Genomic DNA, 26,206 nt, shown 5'->3' with positions numbered 1-26,206 from the left:
AGATTAATGTTAGAATAACGGTCTGGATATGTTAGATTAATGTTAGAATACGTTATACAAACCAAAAACTAACGTTTTGGGAACGTTAGATTAACGTTAGAATACTGTTCTGGGAACCAAAAACTAACGTTCTGGGACAAACTGAACAGAGAAAAATGCAGTCAATATTTAATGTGTGCTCTACTCTCCAGTGCGGAGCTGCAACTTTAGACCTGTAGGGGGAGTAAAATAAACTGGATCAGCTCCGAACACAACAAACAGAAACATACACACAGCTGCTGCTACTACCCGCGCATGCTGCAGCAGCTAATTCATTGCCAAAGCCTTTTGAGTTATTTATATCTACACATTAAACAAACTAAGCTTGCATATAATATTCTTGAACGCGACTTTTTTTTTTTGCTCGTATGCTTTTACGCGTTCCCTTTGGCTGGCTGCTAACAGCTAATCGACCGGGGACAGTGAGCTCCTCCTTCGGTCAGATTTTCACTCGAGCACGAGGATCCAGAGGCCTTCGAGCCGGGTAACAGCAACAGAGGAGCAGGTACATGTTCTTAAAGATTAATATGCTGAAGTCATAACAGTGTTTAAAAAGCAGGATAAAAGTAAAAGAATACTGAAGTGGAACATCTCCTCTATCTCTTCTCTTGTAGCCTATATACTCCAATAATTCCTGTACGTTAATCTACAAACTGTTAGCGGTGCTGTACTCTTCAGAAAATTTATTTGTTTTTTAATTCTATGAAAATCGTGATTGACTAGTTTTAATCATAGAGTGGTGTGGTGGTGGTTAAAGAACTTAAATCTTAAAAGGCAAGTTGGAGTCCCACAAAAGGAATAGATTAAAAGTAAATACTAAATGTTTGCTGGCTTACCTGACTTTGCCAGAAATAATATCCAATATGTTGCTTCATGGACTCATAACTTGTGGTGGGCTGATGAATGCTAGTATATCTTGTTTTTGTATGTGTAGAATGTCAGACTCGGATAGCGATGAGGACCAGGACCGGCCCTTTCACTTGACAGGGTTTCTCTTTGGCAACATCAATGAGAATGGACAGCTGGAAGATGACAGTGTGCTGGATACAGTAAGAAAAGAAATCCCTGCTCTTGAATGTGTCTTGATGTCGGCATGAGTTGGAAATTCACCTTCCATTTTTTTTCCCACCTTTCTATTTTTTAATTGTATGTTATTCATCTTATTGAGATGTATACATGGAAATATTTCAGTTTTTTGTGTAATTTGTAATCAAAATGTTATAATTCAATAGTGACTTCTCTCTGGTGATGTATGCCACACTTCTTCAATCATTTAGTCCCTGCTCCTTTAATACAAATGACTGCAAGCTTACATTCAGATCTGCCATCATCTGATCGACCACCAATGAATTAGGGATGCACTAAAATGAAATTTCTGGGCAGAAACTGAAAATTCTGGATGCATTTGGCCCTAAATGAAACCAAAATGCTTTTAAAAAAAATATTTATTATTTCAAATTAGCTTTTTTTGTGTACTTGTATTAGACTTTTTAATGAAATTCAATCATTTTAATGGTACTAAATTTAAAAAATGCAAGCCAATAAAATAACACTTTTAGTGAAAGTTACACACTAAAATTGGACAGAAAAAATATTAATATTAAATATCAATATATTATTCTTTATTCAGTTCTATGCAACAGAATCAGATTTTAGAGATTTATTTTTTGACTAATTATCCAAATAATGTATAGTCCTACAAAGCTATTATTATCAGAGCATGTGAGCAGAGTGTAGCAGGAAGTGGATCAGTGAATGAGAAGGTAACTTTATTTTACAGTATAGGGCTATTGCAGTATAGGGCTATTGCAAACAGAAACAAGTATACTACTACATAGAAATTTCATATTGGCGCATTATTTGAGCAGACTTTGCTTTTCCAATAAGCATGAGAGGTACATGAGTGGAGCGTTCGCATTGGGCCGTAAGCAAGTGAGCTCTGCACATGAATAGAGCTGAATATTTAGCGGAGCGTCACACCGTGCAGTGATAACGGTTAGAGTGAGGATGAAACCTGAGCACTTTACACTGAGGAGCGGGGCCCTCTGTGCTTTTGGCTTAGTGGAGAGAGGCTATTTTTTATATGCTTGTCAACTGTCTCTTTCTCTCTGTCAGGAGTCAAAGAAGCACCTGGCTGGTCTGGGCTCTCTGGGTTTGGGTTCGCTCATTACAGAGATAACAGCCAGTGAGGAGGAAACAGCTGATCAAGAGCAAGATCAGAGCAACACTGATGCAGAGGGTCTGTTTCTGACTAGTTATTTGAGAAATGTCACTCCAAGCAGTCAGAAATGTGCATTTAGAGGAAAAATGTGACAAAATAACCAAAATTTTTGCTGTATTTGTGTGTGTTGATGTAGGATGGGTAAGGAGCACAGACGACGCAGTTGATTACTCCGATATCAGTGAAGTTGCAGAAGATGAAACCCGCAAATACAGACACGCCATGGGCAACCTGCAGCCATCACGGAAGACAGGTACACACAGGCAAGACTGGTGCAGAATACACTTATGTATATGCACAAATTCATTACTGACGTGTGTATTTTGGTGTGCAGATGAAGAGGATGATTACGATGCTGATTGTGAGGATGTTGATGCCAAACTCATGCCTCCTCCCCCTCCCCCTAGTCTGCCAATCCCTGCCAAGAAAGAAGACACACCCACTCAGAACAGCAGTGGTAAATGAGACAGTCTGATTGATAGATGAATCAGTCTAAATTTTGTGTCAGTGTTCTTATCTCTTATTGTTGCTTGTCTTTTTCACTCACTTTTTTTCTTTGTAGTGAATGATGAGGGTGATGGTATCATCCTGCCTTCCATTATCGCTCCATCATCTGTGGGTGACAAAGTTGATTTCAGCAGTTCATCAGACAGCGAGAGTGAGAGCGATCGACCTTCTCAGGGTTCCGGGACAGGAGGACAGGCAGGATGTCTCACCCTCCCTCTTGCAGGCATTATGCAGAAAGATGCTGCTAAAGCCCTGCCTGGAGTCACAGAGCTCTTCCCTGAGTTCCGACCTGGAAAGGTGACACTAGCACACTATATGTCTTAGAAATAATCCGAAGTTTAATTACACACTTCATCAGATTGTTAAACTCATTTGCACTCCAATAGTAGTTTGTTTGCAGTTTCATGGTGAGTGTTAATTTTTGATCTACCAGGTGTTGCGGTTCTTGCGGTTGTTTGGTCCCGGTAAGAACATGCCATCTGTATGGCGAAGTGCTCGCAGGAAACGGAAACGAAAGCAGAGAGAGCCACAGTCAGACATGGCTATAGGTGACAATGAATCGCAACCACCTGAGCCAGGGGCTAAGAAAAAATCAGGATGGGACTATGAGTATGCACCACCTCCACCACCGGAGCAGTGTTTGTCTGATGATGAGGTAATCCAGACAGACAACATGCCCACTTGGTCTCTTCAAAAATGGACCTTTATTATGATGGGATCAAGAAGAAAATGCTCTTTGTCTTTGTGTCTGTCTCTTTGTAGATCACCATGATGGCTCCGGTGGAATCCAAATTCCTGCAAGTGTCTGGTGAAGGTGATAAGGTGTCTGAGGTGAGGCCAAAGGTGGCAGAGTGGCGTTATGGTCCAGCACAGCTTTGGTATGACATGCTGGGCGTCCCAGAGGATGGCAGCGGCTTTCATTATGGATTTAAACTCAGAGATGACCAACAGCAAGACCGTACTGATGCAGTGGAAAAAACTGTAAATCCACCAGTTTCTGAACCAGTCAGTGAGCAGGAACCACCTCAAGAAGCACAAGCTGAGGTCAGTGTTGTTATTGGTAAATAAAGCTAAAGCATAAAATATTAAAAGAGTGTTTGATTATGATTTCACTTTTAACTGTAGTTAGTGTGTAATGTTGCTGTTTGAGCATAAAGAACATCTGCAAAGTTAAAATGCTCAAAGTTCAATGCAAAGGGAGATTCTTTAAAGAATTCACTGTTTTAAGGACTACAAATGAGGGTCAATTCAACAGTGGATTTGTACAAAAAACTAACATGATGGCACATGCTAGTCGATGAGTTGAATCAACTCCACAGCAACTACATAAATTTATCCACTAACCGTTCAGAAACATCCAGATGCATTCTAAAAGTTGTAACTTCTCCATCAGTGTCTGACTCCGGTTTGAACAATGTAAGGCTGAACACCGTTACTGACAATTGTAATTTTGACTGCATAACATTCTCCAGCTTTGTTGTTGTTGTTGAGCAACCAAAGCGTGAGCTGTTAAAGCTCCGCCCTCCATTGAAAAGTGGGTTGGGAGCAGCAGGTCATTTGCATTTAAAGGGACACACACAAAAACGGCGTATTTTTGCTCACATCCAAATAGGGGCGAATTTGACGAGCTATACAAATAAATGATCTGTGGGATATTTTAAGCTGAAACTTTACAGACACGTTCTGGGGTCACCAAAGACTTATATTACATCTTGTAAATGGGGAATTATAGGTTCCCTTTAATTAAAATAAAATATAAATATTAGATAAATTATAACTAAATAAAAATGAGAAAAGTTGCTTTTGCAGGTAACATAAAAACAAATTAAACTAATAATAAATGTCATCTAAATAGAAATAAAAAAATAAATAAAATTGGAAAAAGTACACATAATTACTAAATCTTAGAATTAAAATAATTAAAAATATTAATATATACTATATTAGTATATTAGTATATAAAGAAGTAAATTAGAAAATAACACTGGTTGAGGTCTGTCTGTAAAAAGTTCTAATGTAAGAGTGGGCAAGGCTTCTAGTGTCATTCACTTCCTGTACAAAAAACAGGTAAGCAGTCCATTATGCTGCTTGATATTGCAAACTGGTATTTGTAATCACACATATATTTTATTTATATATATATATATATATATATATATATATATATATATATATATATATATATATATATATATATATATATATATATATATATATATATATATAATTTTTTTTTATCAATCAAATACAGTGATTTTTAACACATAGTTTTACAGTTTACTTTGTTATAGTTATTTACATATAGCGGATAATGAAGTCACATTTGTAGAAAATACCTCCTTTTCCACGTTGCATAAAAGGGGGATAGAAACATTCATCAAGGGTTGTTTTTCACTCACAATGAAGTATAGTAGATACAGTCAGTTGTAATAGTTACAGACAGCTCAATAACTTGTATGTGTGCTTTTGTCTGAATGTGTTAGCAGGGGGATGAGGAGTCTCCGATGCAGGATGAGTTGTTTTTAATGGTGACCCAGCTGCAGTGGGAGGAAGACATCATCTGGAATGGAGATGATGTGAAACACAAGGGTACTAAAACACAGCGTGCCAGTCTGGCCGGGTGGCTTCCTACTAGCATGACCCGTAACGCCAATGCTTACAATGCTCAGCAGGGTGAGAGAACACAACCATAATTCAACAAATAATCAGAGAAGGTCACACATGCATATTCACAACGCTGACAGTGCATCACATCAAAAACACATATTCATATGTCCTGATGGATAACTGGTGTGTGGAATGAATGTGTGCATGTTTTCCAGGTCTGAGTCGCAGTAATTCTCAGCTGGTGCCCCCGACCCCTCCTCCTTTGACCAAAACTCCATCCATAACAGGTTCCAAAAGAGACAAACATAATCATGATCATCAAGGTACTGTCCTCAGTTTTAATGAAGCATATCTACTCTTTAGGGCTCAGAATAGAAGAAATTAAATTTTTATTTTCTTACAGTTGCTAATGAGGATGACACCCCCTGGTTCTCCATATTCCCAATTGATAACGAGGAACTTGTGTATGGACGTTGGGAAGACCACATAATCTGGGATGACCAGAGCATGGACCGCCTCCCTTCTCCTCCCATTCTCACCCTCAACCCCAATGATGAAAACATCATACTCGGTATTATATTTTAATTTTATACCTTTAAAACTCATCTTGAATCACCAAAATTACATGTTCAATTTTTTTTTCCTGTGAAAATAATTTCTTCATGCCTTTAAAATAGCTTGAAATGAAATATGCAGACCCCTGAACATGCATACTAATCCCCGCCTCCACTCACTCACACCAGCTTGGACTATCCACTCGGTCAACTTTACTGTAGTAAATGGTACACAATGGCAAGTGGAAATACTGGTTTAATTCAGCCATATATGTTTTAACCAGAAGCTGATTCAGAAGAAGGGAAGAGCGAATTATACAGGCTTGTCTAGTCGATGTAATGTAATAATGTGTTGTTAATGTAACACAAACCATGTTCCCATTCACCATCTCAGATTCAGACAGCTGCCTTCTAAAAATCAGCATCCTTACCAACGTTTTGAACAACTTAGAACGTCATTGGACAAAGTCCTATAGTTCATCATATAGTAACATTGTAATATACATCATATACACAATTCACCTGCTATATTGTTAAATGTTCCTGATTTTTCATATCATCACAAAAATATATTGGGACAACCTAGCTTCTCTTGAGACACCCCTGCTTCGCAGCATGATGTGCTAAAGCCCAACCCGCCTGTGACTGGATTAGTTACAACATGTTTGTGATGTAGAGAAAGGGCGATTTCAAACCGCGTTTTAGAGACAGTCTTTGGTAAACTGCAGTTTTAAGGAGAAAATACTCGGCAATGGTGTTGACTAATGAATTTGCACATGGTTTGTCTTAAAGCATATTAAAAGACCACATAGACATAAATAACATTTATAAACTTGATTTTCACAACAGAGGTCTTATATCCAGGTTTTCCAAGACTGAAGGAACCCTGAAGGAAAAAAAAGGTGTTAAGAGGGTGAATTAAAAAAAGTATCTTAATTTTTAGTTTTTTTTAGTTTGTTGTAATGCTTGCTTTGTCTAATTTTAAATAATTTGAAGTCATCTTGAGCCCCCTTAGTGGGACCTGGTCCTCTGGTTGAAAACCACTGCTTTACAAAATTAAAGGGCTATTAACGACAATATGCAAGTGTACATGGAACCCAACATTTGACCTTTATCTGTATTTACAGAGATCCCAGATGAAAAAGAGGAGAGAGCATCTAATTCTCCTTCCAAAGAAAACAAAAAAGAGACAGCACTGAAAAAAAGTCGCATTCTGCTGGGAAAGACGGGCGTCATCAAAGATGAACCTCAACAGGTAAGATGTGAATGTGGAGAATGTGGAGTGCGGAAAAGGCAGAGATTTGAAAAGTAGCTGAATTTGTGTGATGCTTTGTTTTACTCTGATTTAGAATATGTCCCAACCGGAGATTAAAGATCCCTGGAATCTGTCGAATGATGAGTTCTACTACCCTAAACAGCAGGGGCTCAGGGGCAGCTTTGGGGGAAACATCATCCAGGTGGGGGGATTGGATCTAGGGATGTGAATATGGACCCATAGTCCAATCTGAATAATTTGGTCTCTTTGAGCCAACAGACCTTTGTATTTTCTGAGTATGTGTGCACAGGTTTATTGTAAAATGACCCTCTAAAAACATTAATTCATTTGATTTGACTTCCTGCTTTTGTTTTGCCAGTTTTCTCTTATTTAGTCCTTCTGTAACAATTTCTTTCTTCAGCATTCCATTCCTGCTGTGGAGTTGAGGCAGCCATTCTTCCCCACTCACATGGGACCCATGAAACTACGGCAGTTTCATCGACCCTCCCTGAAGAAGTATTCATTTGGAGCACTGTCCCAGCCTGGCCCACACCCAGCCCAGCCTCTCCTCAAACACATCAAGAAAAAGGCTAAGGTAGACTGACACAGCCTGAGAATTAATTTGTGTGTTTTTGAATGTGACAGTGAGTGTTTGTTTGTAAAGTTCACACTTGTCCTTTATTTGTCCTTTCACATTTTAAAATCTCTCTCAGATGAGAGAGCAGGAGCGTCAAGCATCGGGCGGAGGGGACATGTTCTTTATGCGCACAGCTCAGGATCTGACAGGAAAAGATGGAGACCTGATTTTGGCTGAATATAGTGAGGAGTATCCTCCCCTTCTTATGCAAGTTGGCATGGCGACCAAGATCAAGAACTACTACAAAAGAGTAAGCCACAAATTCACATAGGACACTGAGATATCCAGTAAGGTTTGATTGAAGACTTTAGACATAAATGTGATTTTAATCTAGTTCTGGGACTCAAACTAGATCAAGTCTGACCCTAAGATCTAAGTCTCGTTAATTTGAGCTCTTGGTTTGGATCTCACTCTCTAAGTCTGCTGATGATGGCATTGTCAATGTTTATATTTGTAGAAACCAGGTAAAGACCCAGGAGCACCTGACTGTAAATACGGAGAGACAGTTTACTGTCACACTTCTCCATTCCTGGGATCATTGCACCCTGGACAACTACTGCAGGTAACATATGGACACACTTACACAATCCTGTCACCCTCTGCCACCTTCAAGTTCATGTTTTTTTTTTATCACATTGTACAATTCCTTAAATTGTTGTTGTTCTGAATTATGTTGCATTTTATGTGTGTGTATTTCACAGGCCTTTGAAAATAACTTGTTCAGAGCTCCCATCTATCTACATAAGATGCCTGAGACTGATTTCTTGATTATCCGGACAAGGCAGGGCTACTTCATCCGAGAGCTTGTGGACATATTTGTTGTGGGTCAGGAGTGCCCTCTCTATGAGGTGCCAGGGCCCAACTCTAAACGAGCTAACACACACATTCGAGATTTCCTACAGGTAGCATCAGCACCCATCCCTGCCTTCCCAATTTTTATTGTGGTTGCATGTTAACAAGTAATAGTTATGTATAGATGAGTAAAATCTAATGGCTGATTAATGTAGGGCACTACTAATATGAGCTGACTACTTAACATCTTGTACATGGAAATTAGAGTAACACAATTATGAATTAGTGTCGGGTCCAGCATCAAGCCCTATGCGACACCTATAGAAGTTTGAAATCCTTATCCTATATTTGTAACACCTGTTGGGTTTTCATTGAGTGTATTAAATATTTTCTCTCTCTGTAGGTGTTCATCTATCGTCTGTTCTGGAAGAGTAAAGATCGTCCTCGCCGTATACGTATGGAGGACATTAAGAAAGCTTTTCCCTCTCACTCTGAAAGCAGCATCCGCAAACGCCTCAAACTCTGTGCTGACTTCAAACGCACAGGTGCACTTACTCTCATGCACACGTTCATCTTAAATTCTGTGATCAACTTTTAGCCCAAGTTTACCTACTCTCATTTTCATTAAGAAATGTTTGAAATGCAAGGGAATAGAAAACAGGAGGAACTCAGAGAAAGGAAAAGTGTTTTCAGTTATTGTGTGTGTGTTTTGTCAGACAGGAGAATTGACAGATGCAGCAAGTACTTTTCCGGGTACTGGGAAGGTAGGACAGGAACAGAAAGCTAAGGAAGTACACCAGATCACATAATTCTGCCTCGTTTTACACATACTGCGCCCATGTTAACTGTTTGCGGCATTCCACAAAAAAGACGTCTGCAATATTGATGGGGATCTTGCCGATAACAGGGATCCAAACATAAAAAAATTTGATGCTGTAAATCTGTCTTAATCCAGATGATTTTAGCAGGTTATAGCTACAATTTGGGTTACATTTTGTGTAAGATGTAAATGTGGTGATTCTCAATATGAGCAAGTATTCATTTCAGTTACACACTCCCAATGACCATTATTAAAGGAAGTTTATTGAAGTAACCCAGAAGTCAATGTATTTTCTTTTAAAGCTGCAGGTCTGTTATGCAGCAGAAATGCTGTCAGTATGAAAGCGCCATCCGAGTCTGCAGTTCTTGCGTAGCAGATGCAGTTTGTGTTCTGTGCTGAAGCTCTTTCATACCTACTCTTGTCAGGCATGGACTCTAACTGGTGGGTGCTGAAACCTGATTTCCGGCTTCCAACTGAAGAGGAGATCAGAGCAATGGTTTCCCCAGAGCAGTGTTGTGCGTACTACAGTATGCTGGTGGCGGAGCAGAGACTAAAGGTTTACACATGCACGTTTTCTATCCCGATGTGCACAATTTTCTTAAAGAGCCACACTAGCTATCATACACTTCTCTCTCCCAGGATGCTGGTTATGGTGAAAAGTCTTTTTTTGCACCCGAGGAAGAGAATGAGGAGGAATTCCAGATGAAGATTGATGATGAGGTCAGGGGTTTAATGAGTACATTTGAATATTGCATTTATACTGGATGGTGTTTGTCTTTTTTATGGTTTTATAATATTAATGTGGTGATCTGGTCAGGTACGAACTGCGCCATGGAACACAACTCGGGCGTTCATTGCAGCCATGAAGGGGAAGTGTCTCCTGGAGGTCACAGGGGTTGCTGATCCCACGGGCTGTGGAGAGGGTTTCTCATACGTTAAAGTCCCTAACAAACCTACACAGCAGAAGGTACATGCTTTTTGACCATTTAGCACAGCTCCTGGCCATTAAGAATGTTTAGATTGCTTGAGAATGTCCACACACCCTCATTATCATACTGTGTTTCCTGTTTATGCTCAGGATGATCGAGAGCCCCAACCAGTGAAAAAGACTGTGACTGGGACTGATGCAGATCTGAGACGTTTGTCACTCAAAAATGCCAAACAGTTGCTCCGCAAGTTTGGAGTTCCTGAAGAAGAGGTGACACTGAACTAATCAAAGATACAATCTCTGATTGACCTCAGATTAAGCTAATCACTTAACAGTTATAGGTGAATAAAGGTGCTGTGTGTAATTTTTTTGTAATGTTGTTAACTCTCCCTAATGATAATGTTTATTGTTGGTCATTTTGTATTCTTTTGCCTTTATATTCTTTAATATGTGTATGTGTGTATTTAGATAAAGAAACTTTCCCGTTGGGAGGTGATTGACGTCGTGAGGACCATGTCTACTGAACAGGCTCGTTCAGGGGAGGGGCCTATGAGTAAATTTGCTCGTGGGTCTCGATTCTCTGTAGCAGAACATCAAGAACGTTACAAAGAGGAGTGCCAGAGGATCTTTGACCTGCAGAACAAGTGAGAACCTGAGAGAAACTAGCTGAACTCTTCTGCATTTCTCACACTAAAAATGTTTTGCAAGTAGCACTGTTTATGCTCACCCTAACCCTAACACGATGGTTACATAATAGGAATATGACAATTCTGATTAATATTACAATATTCTTATGCTTGTAAACTGTTAATGTTTGTTTTTGTGTTTTAGAGTACTGGAGTCCACAGAGGTGTTATCAACGGACACAGACAGCAGCTCAGCAGAAGATAGTGATTTTGAGGAGATGGGCAAGAACATAGAAAACATGTTGCAGAATAAGAAGACCAGCTCTCAGCTGAGCAGAGAGAGAGAAGAACAGGAGAGAAAAGAGCTGCAGCGCATGCTGATGGGAGAGGACAATGAGAGAGAGAGGGGTCGCAAGGAACGACGCAAAGGCTGTACGTGTGTGTTAAATTGAAATTTGTCTATGCAAGGGCTGAGTATTGACACATTATACAATTTGATTCAATTTCGATTCACAAGCATATGATTCAATTCAATATTGATTATTTGGGGTATGTATTAGGTAATGCTGTAAACTATACAGGGAACAACATTTGGTACATTACTATAATATTAAAGGTTAAAAATTTCATGTTCATTCATCAGCTATAAACAGCAGAGACTAAAAGCTTGATTCTTGGGATTTAAGAATCGAAATCAGTTCATCAAAATGAGAATTGATTTAAATTCATCTTTTTTAACCCAGCCCTTGTCTATACCCAGATCTTTGTCTTTCTCAGTATCTAATAACGCGGCATCTGTTTGTGCATTTTAGCAAGCGCACTCTCCACCAGTTCTCACAAAGATGATGATGCTTCTTCCGTCACTAGCCTGAACTCTTCAGCAACAGGGAGAAGGCTGAAAATTTATCGCACATTCCGTGACGAGGATGGCAAAGAGTATGTGCGCTGTGAGACTGTACGCAAACCGGCTGTTATAGATGCTTATTTGCGTATACGCACCACAAAGGATGATGAATTCATGTAAGTATCTGTTTGTACTTAGTAGGTTTGTCGTGATTGACTAAAATTGAAATTGAAAGCAGTTATTGTCATTGCATTTGCATACAACGAAATTAGGAGCACTACTCCTGACTGGTGTTTGAAAAACAAATATACAAACATATAACAACAGCAATTTACACATTACACCCTTAGTGCATTATATTCAAGTCCTGGTAGATTAAAGTGTTCAGAAAAAGTTCAGTAGTCGGTACTAGTACACAGCAAAAACTAATATAGTATTGAACACACTCTTATTTAAAACGTTTAATATAAATATTAACAAATGTAAATAAGTTTTATTATTATTATTATTATTATTATTAATACATGTATAAAATAAAATTGTTATTTTTATTACTAACAATGTCTGTGTATGTTCTTCATGTGTCTGCAGTCGCAAGTTTGCATTGTTTGATGAACAGCACAGGGAGGAGATGAGAAAGGAAAGGCGAAGAATCCAGGAGCAGCTACGACGCCTTAAACGAAACCAAGAGAAAGACAAATTTAAAGGTCCACCTGAGAAAAAGGCCAAGAAGGCCAAAGAACGACCAGACCTGAAGGTACAAAATTAGAAATATACTCCTGTTTATCACTGATGTGATCAGTTCTTCTTAAAGTGTGTTGCTGTGAATGAAATGAGCACATGATATTTGTCTGCACAGACTGATTGCAATTTTTTTGGTTTTGTCTACAGCTAAAATGTGGAGCTTGTGGTGCAATTGGCCACATGAGAACCAATAAATTTTGCCCGTTGTACTACCAAACCAATGCCCCACCTTCTAATCCAGTGGCCATGACAGAGGAGCAGGAAGAGGAGCTTGAGAAGACTGTAATCCACAATGACAATGAAGAACTTATTAAAGTAGAAGGAACCAAGATTGTGCTTGGAAAGCAGCTCATTGAGAGGTAATACAGACATGGTAGTTGCATAACATGTTTGTGGACTTTTTTTTAAAATAGGGATGCACCGGTTGCAATACCCGTATCGGGCCCGATACTGCACTCGTGTACTCGATACTGATACCATGTAGCATGTACACTACAGTGCTTGTGACAAAGAAACATTGACAACGGAGCAAACAGAGAGCAGAAATGATATATCAGAGAAGGATGTCTATGAAGTAAATGGATCGAATTAATAGCATGTTAAATAAATTCAATATTTACGCCTATAGCTGGTGTGTGCGAGCTGATAAGCAAAACACACAGAGTGGATTAAGCATGCAGAGGCACAGACAACATGATTTTTTTCTCACACAGTACCCTTACGCTTTCAATGCAGGCATTCATTGGATCTCTTACACAGACAAGCCGTCCACACACAGGCTCTCCCAGTGCTTGCTATGTCCAGCCTCTCCTGCTAATAATGCACTTAGATGATAAAAATAAACCATCAAATGCTTTGAATAATCACACTACTAAAACTAAATGTAATACAGTGATGTAAATGTTTGCTCTTTCACTTTGAGCAATGCCGCTCCTGCACATATGCATTTCAGATGCAGTCAATCACAGTTCTAATTGCAAACATTTCCAAACATTAAATTAGTTAATCCAGAAATTTAAATTCTGTCTCCATTTACTCACTAATTAATAGTAATTAATATGCTGTATGTATAATAACATTAAAAATATTTACCAAAATACTGTTCAAAATAGTGTATTTAGATAATGTATTTCTGGCAAGTAAACTTCCCAAAAGTATTGTCAGCTACTAATTTGTATTCTAAGCTGCTGAAATGTGTTAGTATTTGTAATGTTGTTATGATACATGATTAATATGTTTACAGTGCTGATGAAGTGCGGAGGAAATCTCTGGTTCTGAAGTTCCCCAAGCAGCAGCTTCCTCCTAAAAAGAAGAGACGTGTGGGGACAACGGTGCACTGTGACTACCTCAATGTAAGAGTATGTTTTAAGTGTTTGTTTGTGCAGTAGTTTTTCACAGAATCCTGTAGGCCCTGAGTGATCAGCACATGGCAGCATCATAGCGTGCTATCATATTTCATTATACTTTCTCTGTATTTCTATCAGCGTCCTCATAAGTCCATCCATCGCAGAAGGACAGACCCCATGGTCACGCTCTCTTCAGTCCTAGAGAGCATCATTAATGACATGAGGGACCTTCCTAATGTAAGACACATTCTCCTATGTTATTTACTAGACGTAAAACATGCTTTGACACATTGATTGAATATGGTGTTTGTCTCTCAGACGTACCCATTTCACACTCCTGTAAATGGCAAAGTGGTTAAGGATTATTACAAGATCATCACACGGCCGATGGACCTGCAGACGCTACGTGAAAATGTTCGCAAGCGCATGTACCCTTCACGAGAAGAGTTCAGAGAGAGCGTTGAACTCATCTTCAAAAACAGTGCAACGTATAATGGTACTTTTTTACATGTGCATATAGGAACTTAAAGGGTTAGTTCATCCAAATATGAAAATTCTGTCATTAATTACTCACCCTCATTTCGTTCCAAACCTGTAAGACTTTTGTTCGTATTCGGAACACTTTTGATGAAATCCAAGAGCTTTCTTTCCCTCTATTGACAGCTACGCAACTACCACTTTAACGCCTCAAAAAGTTCATAAAGAGATCTTAAAATTAATCCATATGAATTGAGCGGTTTAGTCAAATTTCTCTGAAGCGACATGATCGCTTTATATGATGAACAGATTGAATTTAGGCTTTTATTCACATATAAACATTGATCAGTGAACATAAAAAGTAGCTCAACCATACTTGCATAACACACAAGAACAAACCTCATTGGTTCTCGCACGAAAAAACAAACATGCTTAAGCTTCTGTTTGCCACAATTGATGTGTTTGTTAATAAATGTATATACCACTTCATTCATATGGATTAGTTTTACAATCTCTTTATGAACTTTTTGAAGTGTCAAATTGGTAGTTGTGTAGACTGTTTATGGAAGGACAGAAATCTATTTTATTAAAAGAAATCTTCATTTGTGTTCTGAAGATGAAAAGTTTTACGGGTTTGGAATGACATGAGGGTGAGTAATTGGTGATTTTTTTAATTTATGAGAGAACTGATCTTTTAAGGTATTTACTAGATGTAGTCATAATCTATTTTTATGTATAAATATATGTATTTTTCAGGTGCAAAGCATCCTTTAACCCTTGTTAGTCAAGCGATGCTGAGTCTGTGTGATGAGAAACTGAAAGAGGTAGGTATGAATGTTTTACTTGGACAAAAAAAAAAAAAACACTTGAAGAGAGATTGAGTAATTATTGTTGCTTCATTGCAGAAAGAGGAGCGTTTGGTTCGTTTGGAAAAAGCCATTAATCCTCTTCTGGACGATGATGATCAAGTCGCTTTCTCCTTCATCCTCGACAACATTGTCACACAGAAGATGATGGCTGTCCCTGACGTGAGCAACCGCTTACTGTTTTACCTTTTAATATGTATTTATAATTATTTGTATTTGAAGATTTCCCACATTTTATCCAGTGTTAGTAACTGCAAGTCAGTTTCCTCTTAAAGTTTGGGCAATATTAACCTATTTTCATTTTATTTAGTCAGCTGCAAATATGACTTGACCCCAATAAAATTCTAACAAAAGGTTTCTCAGTGGTATACAGTAGTATCAGATGTACTTAAAAACATACTAAAAGTTTACCAAAGTTTGACTTCAAGAAGGGCCCCATTTTCAAAATGGCGGCCGTCAGGTCCTAAAATGACCATTACTCCTTTCTATTCCTCCTAGACCAGGAATACCGGCGCCTGATACATGTTTTGGCCATGTAATATTCTAATTAGCATATTTGCATGATAGATAATTGATTACAAGTACAATTATATATTAAAGCAATAGGTTACACGTATATTTATGCGAAAATAAGTAAAATTTCCCTCAAGTAATTGCATATTTCTCCTTTGTCAATTCGTTTTGCCTAGTGTTGGTGGTTTCTGTGGTTCATAACCATTCTTTTGATTCCAGTAAAGAATAAATTCATTAGAACTGTGTGGTACTGTAAAATTAGTATAAACAGGGCTGCCACGTGAAGGCTCAGTACCGCTAACCCCTTTTATTTTTTTGTTTTTATTTTTGTATATATTTTTTTAATATATTTTATAATGCGTTTTGTTTTGGGTTTTTTTGCCTTTTTTTTATACTTTCCTTACTTATACATATCTTTTTCTATTTTCTTCAGTTGTTTCCTCTTATTCTGGTTTATTTTTTAGACGTTTTTGCACTGTGTCCTTCACTAGATTTACCACTAGTACCATCAGTACTCTTTCCGCCAAACAACACTGCCATTGCCTTGGTCCCATGGTCCTCTATGACATTCCTTGCTTGATGTGGGAGCAGAAACACATTTGCACAGGACTGGATGGTTGATTCACCATTCACAAGTTTCTGGCGGCAAATATTGGCAGACAGTCCAACATTGCACGCAAGTGCATCTTCCAAGATCCCGTACGATCTGCTTTGATCAGAGCTCGGGCTGTCTGCAGCATCTTCTGATAGTTTACCCACAGCCGGCTGGTTTTTGACCTTGTGCTAAGGTCTGCCCTCTTCGTGTCCACCTTTTCCTTGATTTGGTTCAACATATCTGATGCTGCAGCACTCTCCAAAGTTGTTTTTTTCATCACCATGGATTAATACATCTCACCAGCTTGGTTCACCAATGACTCAAACTGTGAGTCATCCTCCTGCAGCTCTGACACAACCAGGTGATTGAAACATCTGTCCACCAGCAAATGTCCACGAAAAGCTCTTTGCACTGACTTTCCAGTCATCATGTGCTGGACGGCATTTGATCCATAGACAACTGCTGCTTTCCAGTACAGTGGCTGATCAAACGTAATAATGGGTGGAGCATTGTGTTTGATAGCCAGGTCACAAACAAAATCCAAAGTGGACAAAATACATGTTTTGTCTCCAGAGTACAGGTCAATCATTGGCAGGAACACAACTGATGATTGGCCTGGATGTTCTAGTCCTTGATGAATGATATGCATCATTCCCTGCCACCCTGGGGTTTGTTGTTTGAAGTTCAGTGAGAGCTCCCACAGGACATCAACTGTTCTGTCACAGCTGATCAGTGCTGGGAGGTCGTTGAACACGATGGATTTGGTGCACATGTTTCGCAAAGCAATATTCAATGACTGGGATTTTACTTTGCACTGCAAAATCTAGATTGGTAATGTGTCTCCTTGGAATGATATGGTCCTTTTTTCGCCCTGGAGTGATTGCTGCTATGGTTCCCATTTCATGGAAAGTCCCCTTACCATCAATAGTAAGGATGTTGTGGTCAACATTGTCCCCAGCAAAAAGAATTGCCATGTCCAGCACATCTATGTCATCCGCTAACATATCTGGGGCAACTGAATCTGCTGCATTCTTTTCAAAACGCAAAACTTCCTTGTATGATGAAGCAAATCCCAGTCCATGAAGGGTATCCACCAGAAATTGTGACCAATACATATGATGTGCCTGTACTGCAAGACCAATTTGTAATGGAGCTACCACAGCACGTGGTCATTCTGCCTGCACAATTGCCTGTCCAATTCCTGCAACCTTTCGGCTTGTCTCCTTACCCACAAAAAGACCATTCAAAAGTGTATGGAGAGTCTCAGGAACAAATAAAAGGGCAGAGTCAAGCTCAAGTGAGTTTGTGCTCGGATACTGATCCGTAACAGATGTGACATTGGTCTTGATATCACTTCATGATCAATCGCGCAGCTGTTTGAATGATTGCTCATTTCTGGGATTCCTCATCCTTTTCTTGTTCACTGAAATAAGAGCGTAGTATTTGTGATGTCTTCTCTCTCATTGTCACTATGTCATGGAGGCCTTCCCCTTCAATGAAATGTACATTGTCCTGGTACTGTTCTCTCAGTTTTCTCTTGAGGTATTGATTTCCATATGGTTCAGAATCTGGGTTTGTCAGAGATTCTTTCATTTTGTCTTGAAGATGTGTAATTGTCAACTGTTCCTCGTCATTACTCTCGAGGTAAGAGCAAACTTTCATGAATGCCTGCTCCTGATCTTCATTTTTGGGCCGGCCAGACTTTCTGCGCTTTGCCTCTGGGTCTTTCTGGAACTGTATTGGTATGTTATATCCGTTACGAAAATTACTACTGCATAAGTGGTGGTAAACACAGTCTGCAGCATGTAGATCACGGCCTTAATACTCAATCCTGCCTTTTACAGTGAAAGCCCATTGATCTGCATGATTGTCACAGCACTCAAGAATGGACTCTGCGAGCGTATCAGTCTTAACAGTACTTGTGTCTTTACTTCCATGTGTTATCGTAGTCCCACAGAAAAGACAATCAGTTTGGCTGTTGAACGGACCAGTTGCTACTTTGGCACTTCTTTTTGGTGGCTCAGCTTTATTCCCTTATTGGATTTTAATGTATTTTTTATTTATATACTTCTGTGGACATTTTGAGTGTACTATTTCACCAGCGGAAATGTGTAAGTCATCGCCTCTTTGTACACTTGCATTGCTGATTCCATCAGCTCCCTTGTGATGAACCTCAACCACATCAGAGCCATCTCTTAAGTTTTTACTACAAATGGGGCAAGTTTCTTGGTTTACAACAACATGACTCATGGTCAAAATTGCATTTGGGTGCAATCTTGGTGGGGGGGGGGGGTATTTTAAGTAGTTAAGGATGAATTTAGTTATCGCAAAATGGTATACACTTTGCTGCCAACAACATTTAAATGAGGCAAGTAATATCAAATGTCAGTATTCTCTTCCACCATCTTCTGAATTGTTGAAAATTGTGAATTTAGTTTTGTTGGGTTTAGTATAATGCCACCTTTATACTCAGAACATCAATAGAAGATGCATTACATATGTATTACCTTAGTCAAATTAAAATGAGTGACCATTTTAGAGGGTTCACACACAGGCCTCTGTTTTGGGCTTATTCAGAGTTGTTTATGATCAAAGTTGTACAACTCTAATTTAAGTTACGTTTAGGTGCAATAACTTTTACATTGAATATCACGTCTGTGTTTTAGCAAAAAAAGGGTGTGTGTCCAAAAACATGTACTGAGTAGGAGTTACATGACATCGTTTACATCGCTGGTTCACCCCAAACAAAGATAGAATCTTACAGTAATCTCAAATTATGTATTCCATAAGTATGTAATCATGTCAGTGCAATTTAGACAAGTCCAATGGATTCATAGACCCAGAAAACATGGGGTTAGACACCTAGATTACTTGGCCAGGTCAAATAATGAAGGAGTTAGGATATTTTAAGGGCTTCCTGCCCATCTTGGACGCCATCTTGAAAATTACACCTTTCTAGTGGTCAAACTTTGGTAAACTTTTAGTATGTTATTAAGGACACCTAATACTACAAAAAACAGCTGAGAAACCATTTGTTAGAATTTTTTTAGGGTTAGGTGTTTTTTTTTCATATATGCAGCCGTCTAATTTTATTTTTTCTTTATCTGATTTTCCTACATTGAATAACAAGCGCACAGATCACAAACCTGTTCATTGCAAGTTTAAATTGCACAATATTATTACCCCAATTAACAAAACCAAGAAACAAAACTGAAGCAGTAAAATAAAATACCTGACAATAAAATAAAATGATGTCACGCCATGTCTGATCAAAGGTCTTAAAGAGCCTATGAGTGAGAATCAACATTATTTTAACTTTTTACAAGTAAACACATCTTTAATCCACATATCAAAGTTAGGGCTGCTTTGATTGAAAGTATTTTGACATTAAACAAACTTGCTTAGCAGCTTTAACACTGAAACAAAAGATGTCCAGCTAATCTGTTGTTTTTGATAGTTCCATAGGATATTCATTTAGCCAAATAAAGTGAATTGATCTTTCTTAATTAGTTAAAATATCTCTTTCTCTCTGTAGTCTTGGCCCTTCCATCATCCTGTTAACAAGAAATTTGTTCCTGATTATTATAAAGTCATCATCAACCCCATGGATCTGGACAGTCTCCGTAAGGTCAGGAATATTTGTGTGCGGACACAAGAAACTTCAGTAGGAATGCGATTTATTTCAGAATCTCTGAACTGTGTGTGTGTATGTGTGTTCTGTGTAGAACATCTCCAAACACAAGTATCAGAACCGGGAGGTGTTTCTTTCTGATGTTGGTCTCATTCACACCAACAGTGTCAAATACAATGGTGAGGAATACATGAATATTTTTATTTAGGAAATTCTGTTTCATCTTGAATAAAATTATGATTTCACATTTGTATGCATTCTTTTTTTTTGTTCTCAGGTCCTGATAGTCCTTATACCAAAACAGCTCTGGAAATTGTGAATGTCTGCAAGCAGACTTTAGCAGAGGTACGTCTGTGTGAGAGTGAAGGAGTTCTTTGCTGTTTTGTGTGCTTTGTTAGACTTTGTGTTTGAGATGTTTAATGTGTTATCTGTGTTAGTATGACGAACACCTGACTCAACTGGAGAAGGACATCTCTACTGCTAAAGAAGCTGCTCTGGACGCTGCAGACCTTGAGAGCTTAGACCCATTGACTCCTGGACCGTACACACCACAGGTACACACACACATCACACTGAGGGCATGGTCTTGGGTGTCTCAACTGCTCTGTGTGCAAGTGTATTTCATAGCAGGTGAAATGAAGCATGTCATCATGAGACTCTGCCAGAAAAAGAACAGAAGGCTTGTACTCTCTCTCGTTCATAGTCTGAACGTTCTGCACTGCTGTTTGATTCACATTTCCTCACTGTTCCTGTCTTTTCCTCCTCTCTTTATTACAACTTATTTGTCTTTCTGTGTCTGGGGCTCTTTCTTTCTTTCTTTCTTTCTTTCTTTCTTTCTTTCTTTCTTTCTTTCTTTCTTTCTTTCTTTCTTTCTTTCTTTCTTTCTTTCTTTCTTTCTTTCTTTCTTTCTTTCTTTCTTTCTTTCTTTCTTTCTTTCTTTCAGCCTGATGTGTGTGAGAACAGTGTGTCTGTGAGTTTGCAGGGAGATTCTAATCTGTTAGCCGAGGCTACGCTAATCCCTCCCACCCCTGAGAAAAGAGGGGGGCAGGTATTCCTCTCTCCCTCTCTGCATCCATCTATTCCTCTGTCCATCCATCTTTTCGTCCATTTTATTGGCTGGCTTGCTCACCCTCCTCTCACCCTCTCATCCATCCATTTTGTGGTCACCCACCCCTTTTACTGTGATGGTTTCTGTGTGCTGCTTGATTTGCTTTCTAACCCATCTTCAACTATTAGGTATGTTTAGGAATGGTTTTAGAACTTGTCTTTAGTGAGCTAAATCTGATCCAAAATCTTTTTTTTTTTTTTTTTTTTTTTTTTTTATGAGATTTTTTTTTCCAGAGACAATCATCAGTCAAGAACAATGAATGTAACAGCATTTTCTCCAAAGTCACAGCCATCAACTGTTTTAGTTTTAAAACACCTCTTAAGGTTTTAATGTACAAAAAATGTAAAACCTAAACTGAAAAAAAAAAAACCTTCAAAAAGGCACAATATGTAAATTTTAGCTGCTAGAGGTTGCTTATTCAAAACAAAGGTGTAGCTTGATGACGCCTTGATTTTGCAAAATCGTGAGAGGTTTATAGCTCGGGCAGAAATCATGTACATGGATGAGATTATTAACGTTACTGTAATATGAATCAGAGCAGGCCGAGTGCTGTGCAAGCAGAAACGAGGCTGCTGAAGCGATTGCTAATGAAAGACGAGCATGACACACGGTTTGACAGCAGCGGTCAAGCGTATGTGGGGTAAAGTAGCGCTGTTTTATCATATTGGATACATTTGTGTTTTGAAAGTTGTTATGGTGCTACTCTGCGTTCGCTCGCTGGCTACCATGAGACACTTAATGCACACTACAGTAAGCTAGATCAATATTAGGCATGGTAAAACATGGTACTCGCTGTAAATCAAGAAAATGAGATTTAAACAAGACTTACTGTGTTTGATTAGTTTTCTGTCGATGAATGTATCCATCCAAACAGTTGCTCACCTGTCTAATAAAACACTTTTGGTGTTTCCATGGTTTCTACAAAATAAAACCAGAAACCGAGGGTAACGTGGGTATGATGTCATCGATGGGTGATGCATGGACACTAGTTAAAATTGCTTATTTCTCTGGATTTAAACATTCTTGGAAACATTTGGGATAATTTAAGTACACAAGTCAACATAATATATAACAATGTTCTAGTGTTTTTTGGAGGGAATATTTTAATCCAAAAATATTACATATTGTGCCTTTAATTCTATCCATTCAATCCATCCCTCCCTACATCTGTCCATCCTCTGCTGCATGTATTTTCTGATTTGTCCTCTCCTCCTTCCTCTCCTGCATCCACACTGTCCTGAAGTACATTGTTGTGTGTACGTTATTCAGGGTCGTCACGGCAGAGGCAGACTGGGCGAGGAGGAGTCTGATGTGGACATAGAAGGATTTGAGGAAGATGATGATGGCAAACCCAAAACACCTGCTCCGGTAATAAACGTGCACCTTTCAAACCAGGGGTCTTCAACAGGGAATTCTCAGTCCTTTTTTACCCCTTATAGTTTGATTTAATTAACTAATTATTGTGCATAAAATAAAAATATGCATTAAACAAAATAGGTAACAATTTACAATATAGTCTTGTTTGTTAACATTAGATAATGCGTTAATAACCATGAACTAATTGTGAGCAATATATTTTTAGTTAAAAATATTTGTTAGTTCACTGCATTAATGTTGACGGATACAACTTTTGGTATTAAAAATGTTCTAGTAAATGTCGAGATTAACATTTAATTTTATGCTGTTGATAGTTAATTGTTAGTTAATGTTTACTAATGTAGTTAACTAATGTTAACAAATGTAACCTTATTGTAAAGTGTTAATACAACATTAACTTAAATCAAAGCAAATGCAATGATTTAACTAAATGTTTCAATGTCAGAGATTTGAATTTTGTATGTACTTTTAGGCTGAAGAGGGAGATCTAGATGATGAAGATGAGGATGATGATGATGACGATCTCCTCATGCGGCCACAGAGGCGAATACATGGAGATGAAGAGGAGGACGAGGATGATGAAGGCTCCAGCCGGCCACCACAGGCCAGTGTGCTTTACCAGGATCTGTTGATGTCAGATGCAGAAGATGACGCCAGTGAGGAGGAAGGGGATAATCCATTCTCCTGTAAGTGTGTGTGTGTGTGTGTGTGTGTGTGTGTGTGTGTGTGTGTATGCGTTTTTGTGACTTATGAGGACACAAATTTGTATAATGACATGTAATGGGTATTACACTGGTATTACGACGTAAATATGAGGGCGTATTTATGTTATGAGGACATATTTGTGTGTGTGTGAGAGAGAGAGAATTTTGCTGTCTATGTAACATTGACTCTCTACTCTAAATTTGAAGCTATCCAACTGTCAGAGAGTGGCAGTGACAGTGATGCTGAACTAGGGCATCAGGAGAGCACACGGATTGGACTAGAGCAGGATGAAAGTATGATGTCTTATGAGGGGGAGGGGCCTGATGGTGTAACACACATGGAGGACAGCAATGTCAGGTAAGAATACATGCACACAAACATATTCTTGTTTGAAAAAATAAGGCTGATGTAATTCCATGTAAAATCGTGATATTGTATCCGTATTATACATATGCTACTGTTCTTCAATAGTAGCCCATTAACCAAATTGATACTAATAATGTTCGCATGATTGTACTTGGGTGGTGTTGTGATTTATTTTTATTATTTGTAATTGTTTAATTCTACATTGTCTCTTAGGAACTCTCAAATGTGCTTCCTAGTAATTTGTCATTCTCACACACATTCACCAAAGGTTATTTTACATCAGTCAATCTACTCAGTACATCTTGGTAATGCCCTTTTCTCTGTAATCTAGATCAATGTTAGCAATGTTACATTGGGAGAAAAGCTTGAGCTTCAGGGCTGAGAATAATATTAACAAAGTAAGCAGTCAGTGATAAAATGACAAGCAATAGGACAAAAAAACTACAATAGAGCAGACACAAATTTAGAAGACCTACCTGAAAAACTTTAAGCACAAGAAATACTACATACATTTTATAAAGTAAACAAATGTAAAAAAACAAAACAAAACTGAAAAGTCTTCACTGTGTAAATTAAATAAACATTTATTCTTATTAAAGTTACTGAAGTTATTCAGTCAAGAGCAGTGAGATTTTCTTTTTTTTTTTTCTTTTTTTTTTTTTCAACATTGAGACGGCAGCAGGTTTATTAGGTTGCTGTCACTTTTAAGACTAAATACACAGATTCAATATTTCTTTCTCAACTGTTTATGTTGAGAAAGACTAAAGACATAAACGACAGGCATTTTGACACACAAGTGTGTATATTTGACCGTTCAAGCCCAATAAGGCATCAAAAAGAACTCCTTTCAGTACTCGAGCACTCTATGAGCAGCAGTTTTATTTGAGTGCATTTCATGTGCGTGTTCAGAAACCATCTCTCAGACAGCACGCGCATGTACCGAAATGAATGAATGAATGAATGAATGAGGCATTTATATAGCGAAATGAGTTCTCTTTCCCTGCTTATTGCGCTTGAATGGTTTAAGCTCTGGTTTTTAAACCACAAGACTTAAAAACACATTCAAATTACAAACTTTCATGGCAGCGCAGCAGGGCAACTTCACGTGAGTGTAACCGTGATGGAAATGATAGTACAGTATCTCTTCCTCATTAATAAAACAATCTGCAGTCTAATTAAACATATAAATCTTCTCTTATATTTTTAACAAATGGACCTGTCTTCTCCTCATTTCTAAATGCACTCTTTCACTTACACTTCCTGTGTGTTATAGCTATGGCAGCTACTATGATGGAGACAGTCAGATGCAAAGGCAGGTGTCCAGCCCCAGGACAGGAGACCGGGACGGAGAGGAGGTGTACGGGATAAGTGAAGAGGAAGAAGAGGAAGAGGAGGATGAGCGAAGGCGAGGCCCTAGTGTTCTCACACAGGCACAGCTCAGTGATGATGAGGAGGACAGTGAAGAATTCAGATCTGTTGGAGGAGACAGTGACATGGATTCTGACAACTAACACATGCTTATTCCTCTTCTGTCTCATGTGCTGTGTGTAACTGTCCTGGTGGTCATGATGGTGTTGCACATAACTGTAAATTTCGTAGTGTTCTAATGGTTGTTTTACATGTTATTTTTATATGACTTATTGAGCTTTGTTTAAGTGGCTCAGGCAATGTTTGTGATGGAGAATGAGTGAAATAAATTATGTATCTGAAATGTACACATTTTGTCCTTCCTAAACATCAATTCACTCTGCCAAACTACACTTTTATCTACGATCCATCATTACAAAATTAATTTTAAAACTCATTTAAATTCATATGGACAGTTGACATAACGTATTTTATTATATATTTTATTATTATTTTATTATTATTTTATTATTTATATATAAAAAGGCCAAAATAAAAACAAAATTATGACTTAACTGGAAATAAAAGATTTGATCAATAACCAAAGTTATCTCATCAAAACAATTTTATCAGTTTCAAGTAAAATGTAAAAACTGTCCTGTGAAGTGACTGTCATTGTGAAACCTGGAGTGTAGAAATGCACTATATGTACAAAAATATCAGGACACTTAATACCAACAGGGACTGTAATGACATCACATTCTAAATCCATAGACGTTAGTATGGAGTATTGCCCCCCTTTCCAGCTATAACAGCTAGCTTCCACACTTTTTGTGAAGGCTTTTAACAAGATAGTGGAGTGTTTCTGTGGGGGTTTTTGCCCATTCATCCAGAAGAGCATTTGTGAGGTCAGGCACTGATGCTGGATGAGAAGTAATCTGTTTCAGTTCATTCGAAGGTGTTTGATGGGGTTGAGATGTGTCAACTTCAAGTCCTCAAGTTCTTCGACACCAAGTTCATCCAGTCATGTCTTTATGGACCTTACTTTGTGCACTGTGTCATGCTGGATTCAAAAGGCCTTCCCCAAACTGTTCCTACAAAGTTGGAAGCCTAGCATTTCCCTTCACTGAATGTAAGGAGCCTAGCCCAACCCCTGAAAAAAACATCCCCATATATCATTATCCCAGTGGCGGTGTGCTTTACACATCTCCATCCGACGCTTGGCATTGCATGGTGATGTGAGGCTTGCATGCAGCTGCTCAGCCATAGAAACCCATGAAGCTAATAATACCTTTTACTGT

General features: G+C 38.4%; 1 protein-coding gene across 8 annotated transcripts; it reads left to right on the top strand.

Moving 5' to 3' along the window:
• The first annotated feature begins 254 nt into the window (after window positions 1–254).
• On the top strand, window positions 255–25,260 carry taf1 (TAF1 RNA polymerase II, TATA box binding protein (TBP)-associated factor). 8 transcript variants are annotated; one of them, XM_067406992.1, is made up of 41 exons: window positions 255–544; window positions 974–1,088; window positions 2,155–2,278; window positions 2,397–2,513; window positions 2,595–2,717; window positions 2,823–3,064; window positions 3,201–3,422; window positions 3,530–3,811; window positions 5,254–5,440; window positions 5,590–5,697; window positions 5,778–5,945; window positions 7,056–7,183; window positions 7,278–7,385; window positions 7,605–7,778; window positions 7,897–8,070; window positions 8,278–8,382; window positions 8,522–8,722; window positions 9,016–9,157; window positions 9,329–9,376; window positions 9,858–9,988; window positions 10,072–10,152; window positions 10,250–10,399; window positions 10,511–10,630; window positions 10,829–11,004; window positions 11,192–11,418; window positions 11,799–12,006; window positions 12,422–12,587; window positions 12,722–12,933; window positions 13,818–13,932; window positions 14,059–14,157; window positions 14,239–14,416; window positions 15,154–15,221; window positions 15,303–15,425; window positions 19,907–19,999; window positions 20,097–20,181; window positions 20,280–20,347; window positions 20,440–20,556; window positions 22,380–22,478; window positions 22,960–23,173; window positions 23,399–23,549; window positions 24,832–25,260. In XM_067406992.1, exons 2-41 carry the CDS (start codon window positions 975–977, stop codon window positions 25,067–25,069), a joined length of 5,886 nt encoding a protein of 1,961 aa, XP_067263093.1. In that variant the 5' UTR covers window positions 255–544; window position 974; the 3' UTR covers window positions 25,070–25,260. The 8 variants fall into 8 exon arrangements, with proteins under 8 accessions (XP_067263093.1, XP_067263099.1, XP_067263094.1 ...); XM_067406998.1 differs by lacking the exon at window positions 9,329–9,376 and adding an exon at window positions 20,946–21,050 and having other exon boundaries at window positions 5,251–5,440; window positions 13,818–13,926; XM_067406993.1 differs by having other exon boundaries at window positions 5,251–5,440; window positions 13,818–13,926.
• Window positions 25,261–26,206: the final 946 nt, after the last annotated feature.

The sequence above is a fragment of the Chanodichthys erythropterus genome, chromosome 13 (assembly GCF_024489055.1).
Source record: "Chanodichthys erythropterus isolate Z2021 chromosome 13, ASM2448905v1, whole genome shotgun sequence".
NCBI lineage: Eukaryota > Metazoa > Chordata > Actinopteri > Cypriniformes > Xenocyprididae > Chanodichthys > Chanodichthys erythropterus.
The sequence above is the reverse complement of the archived record's forward strand: the minus strand, read 5'-3'. Positions and strand labels throughout refer to the sequence as shown.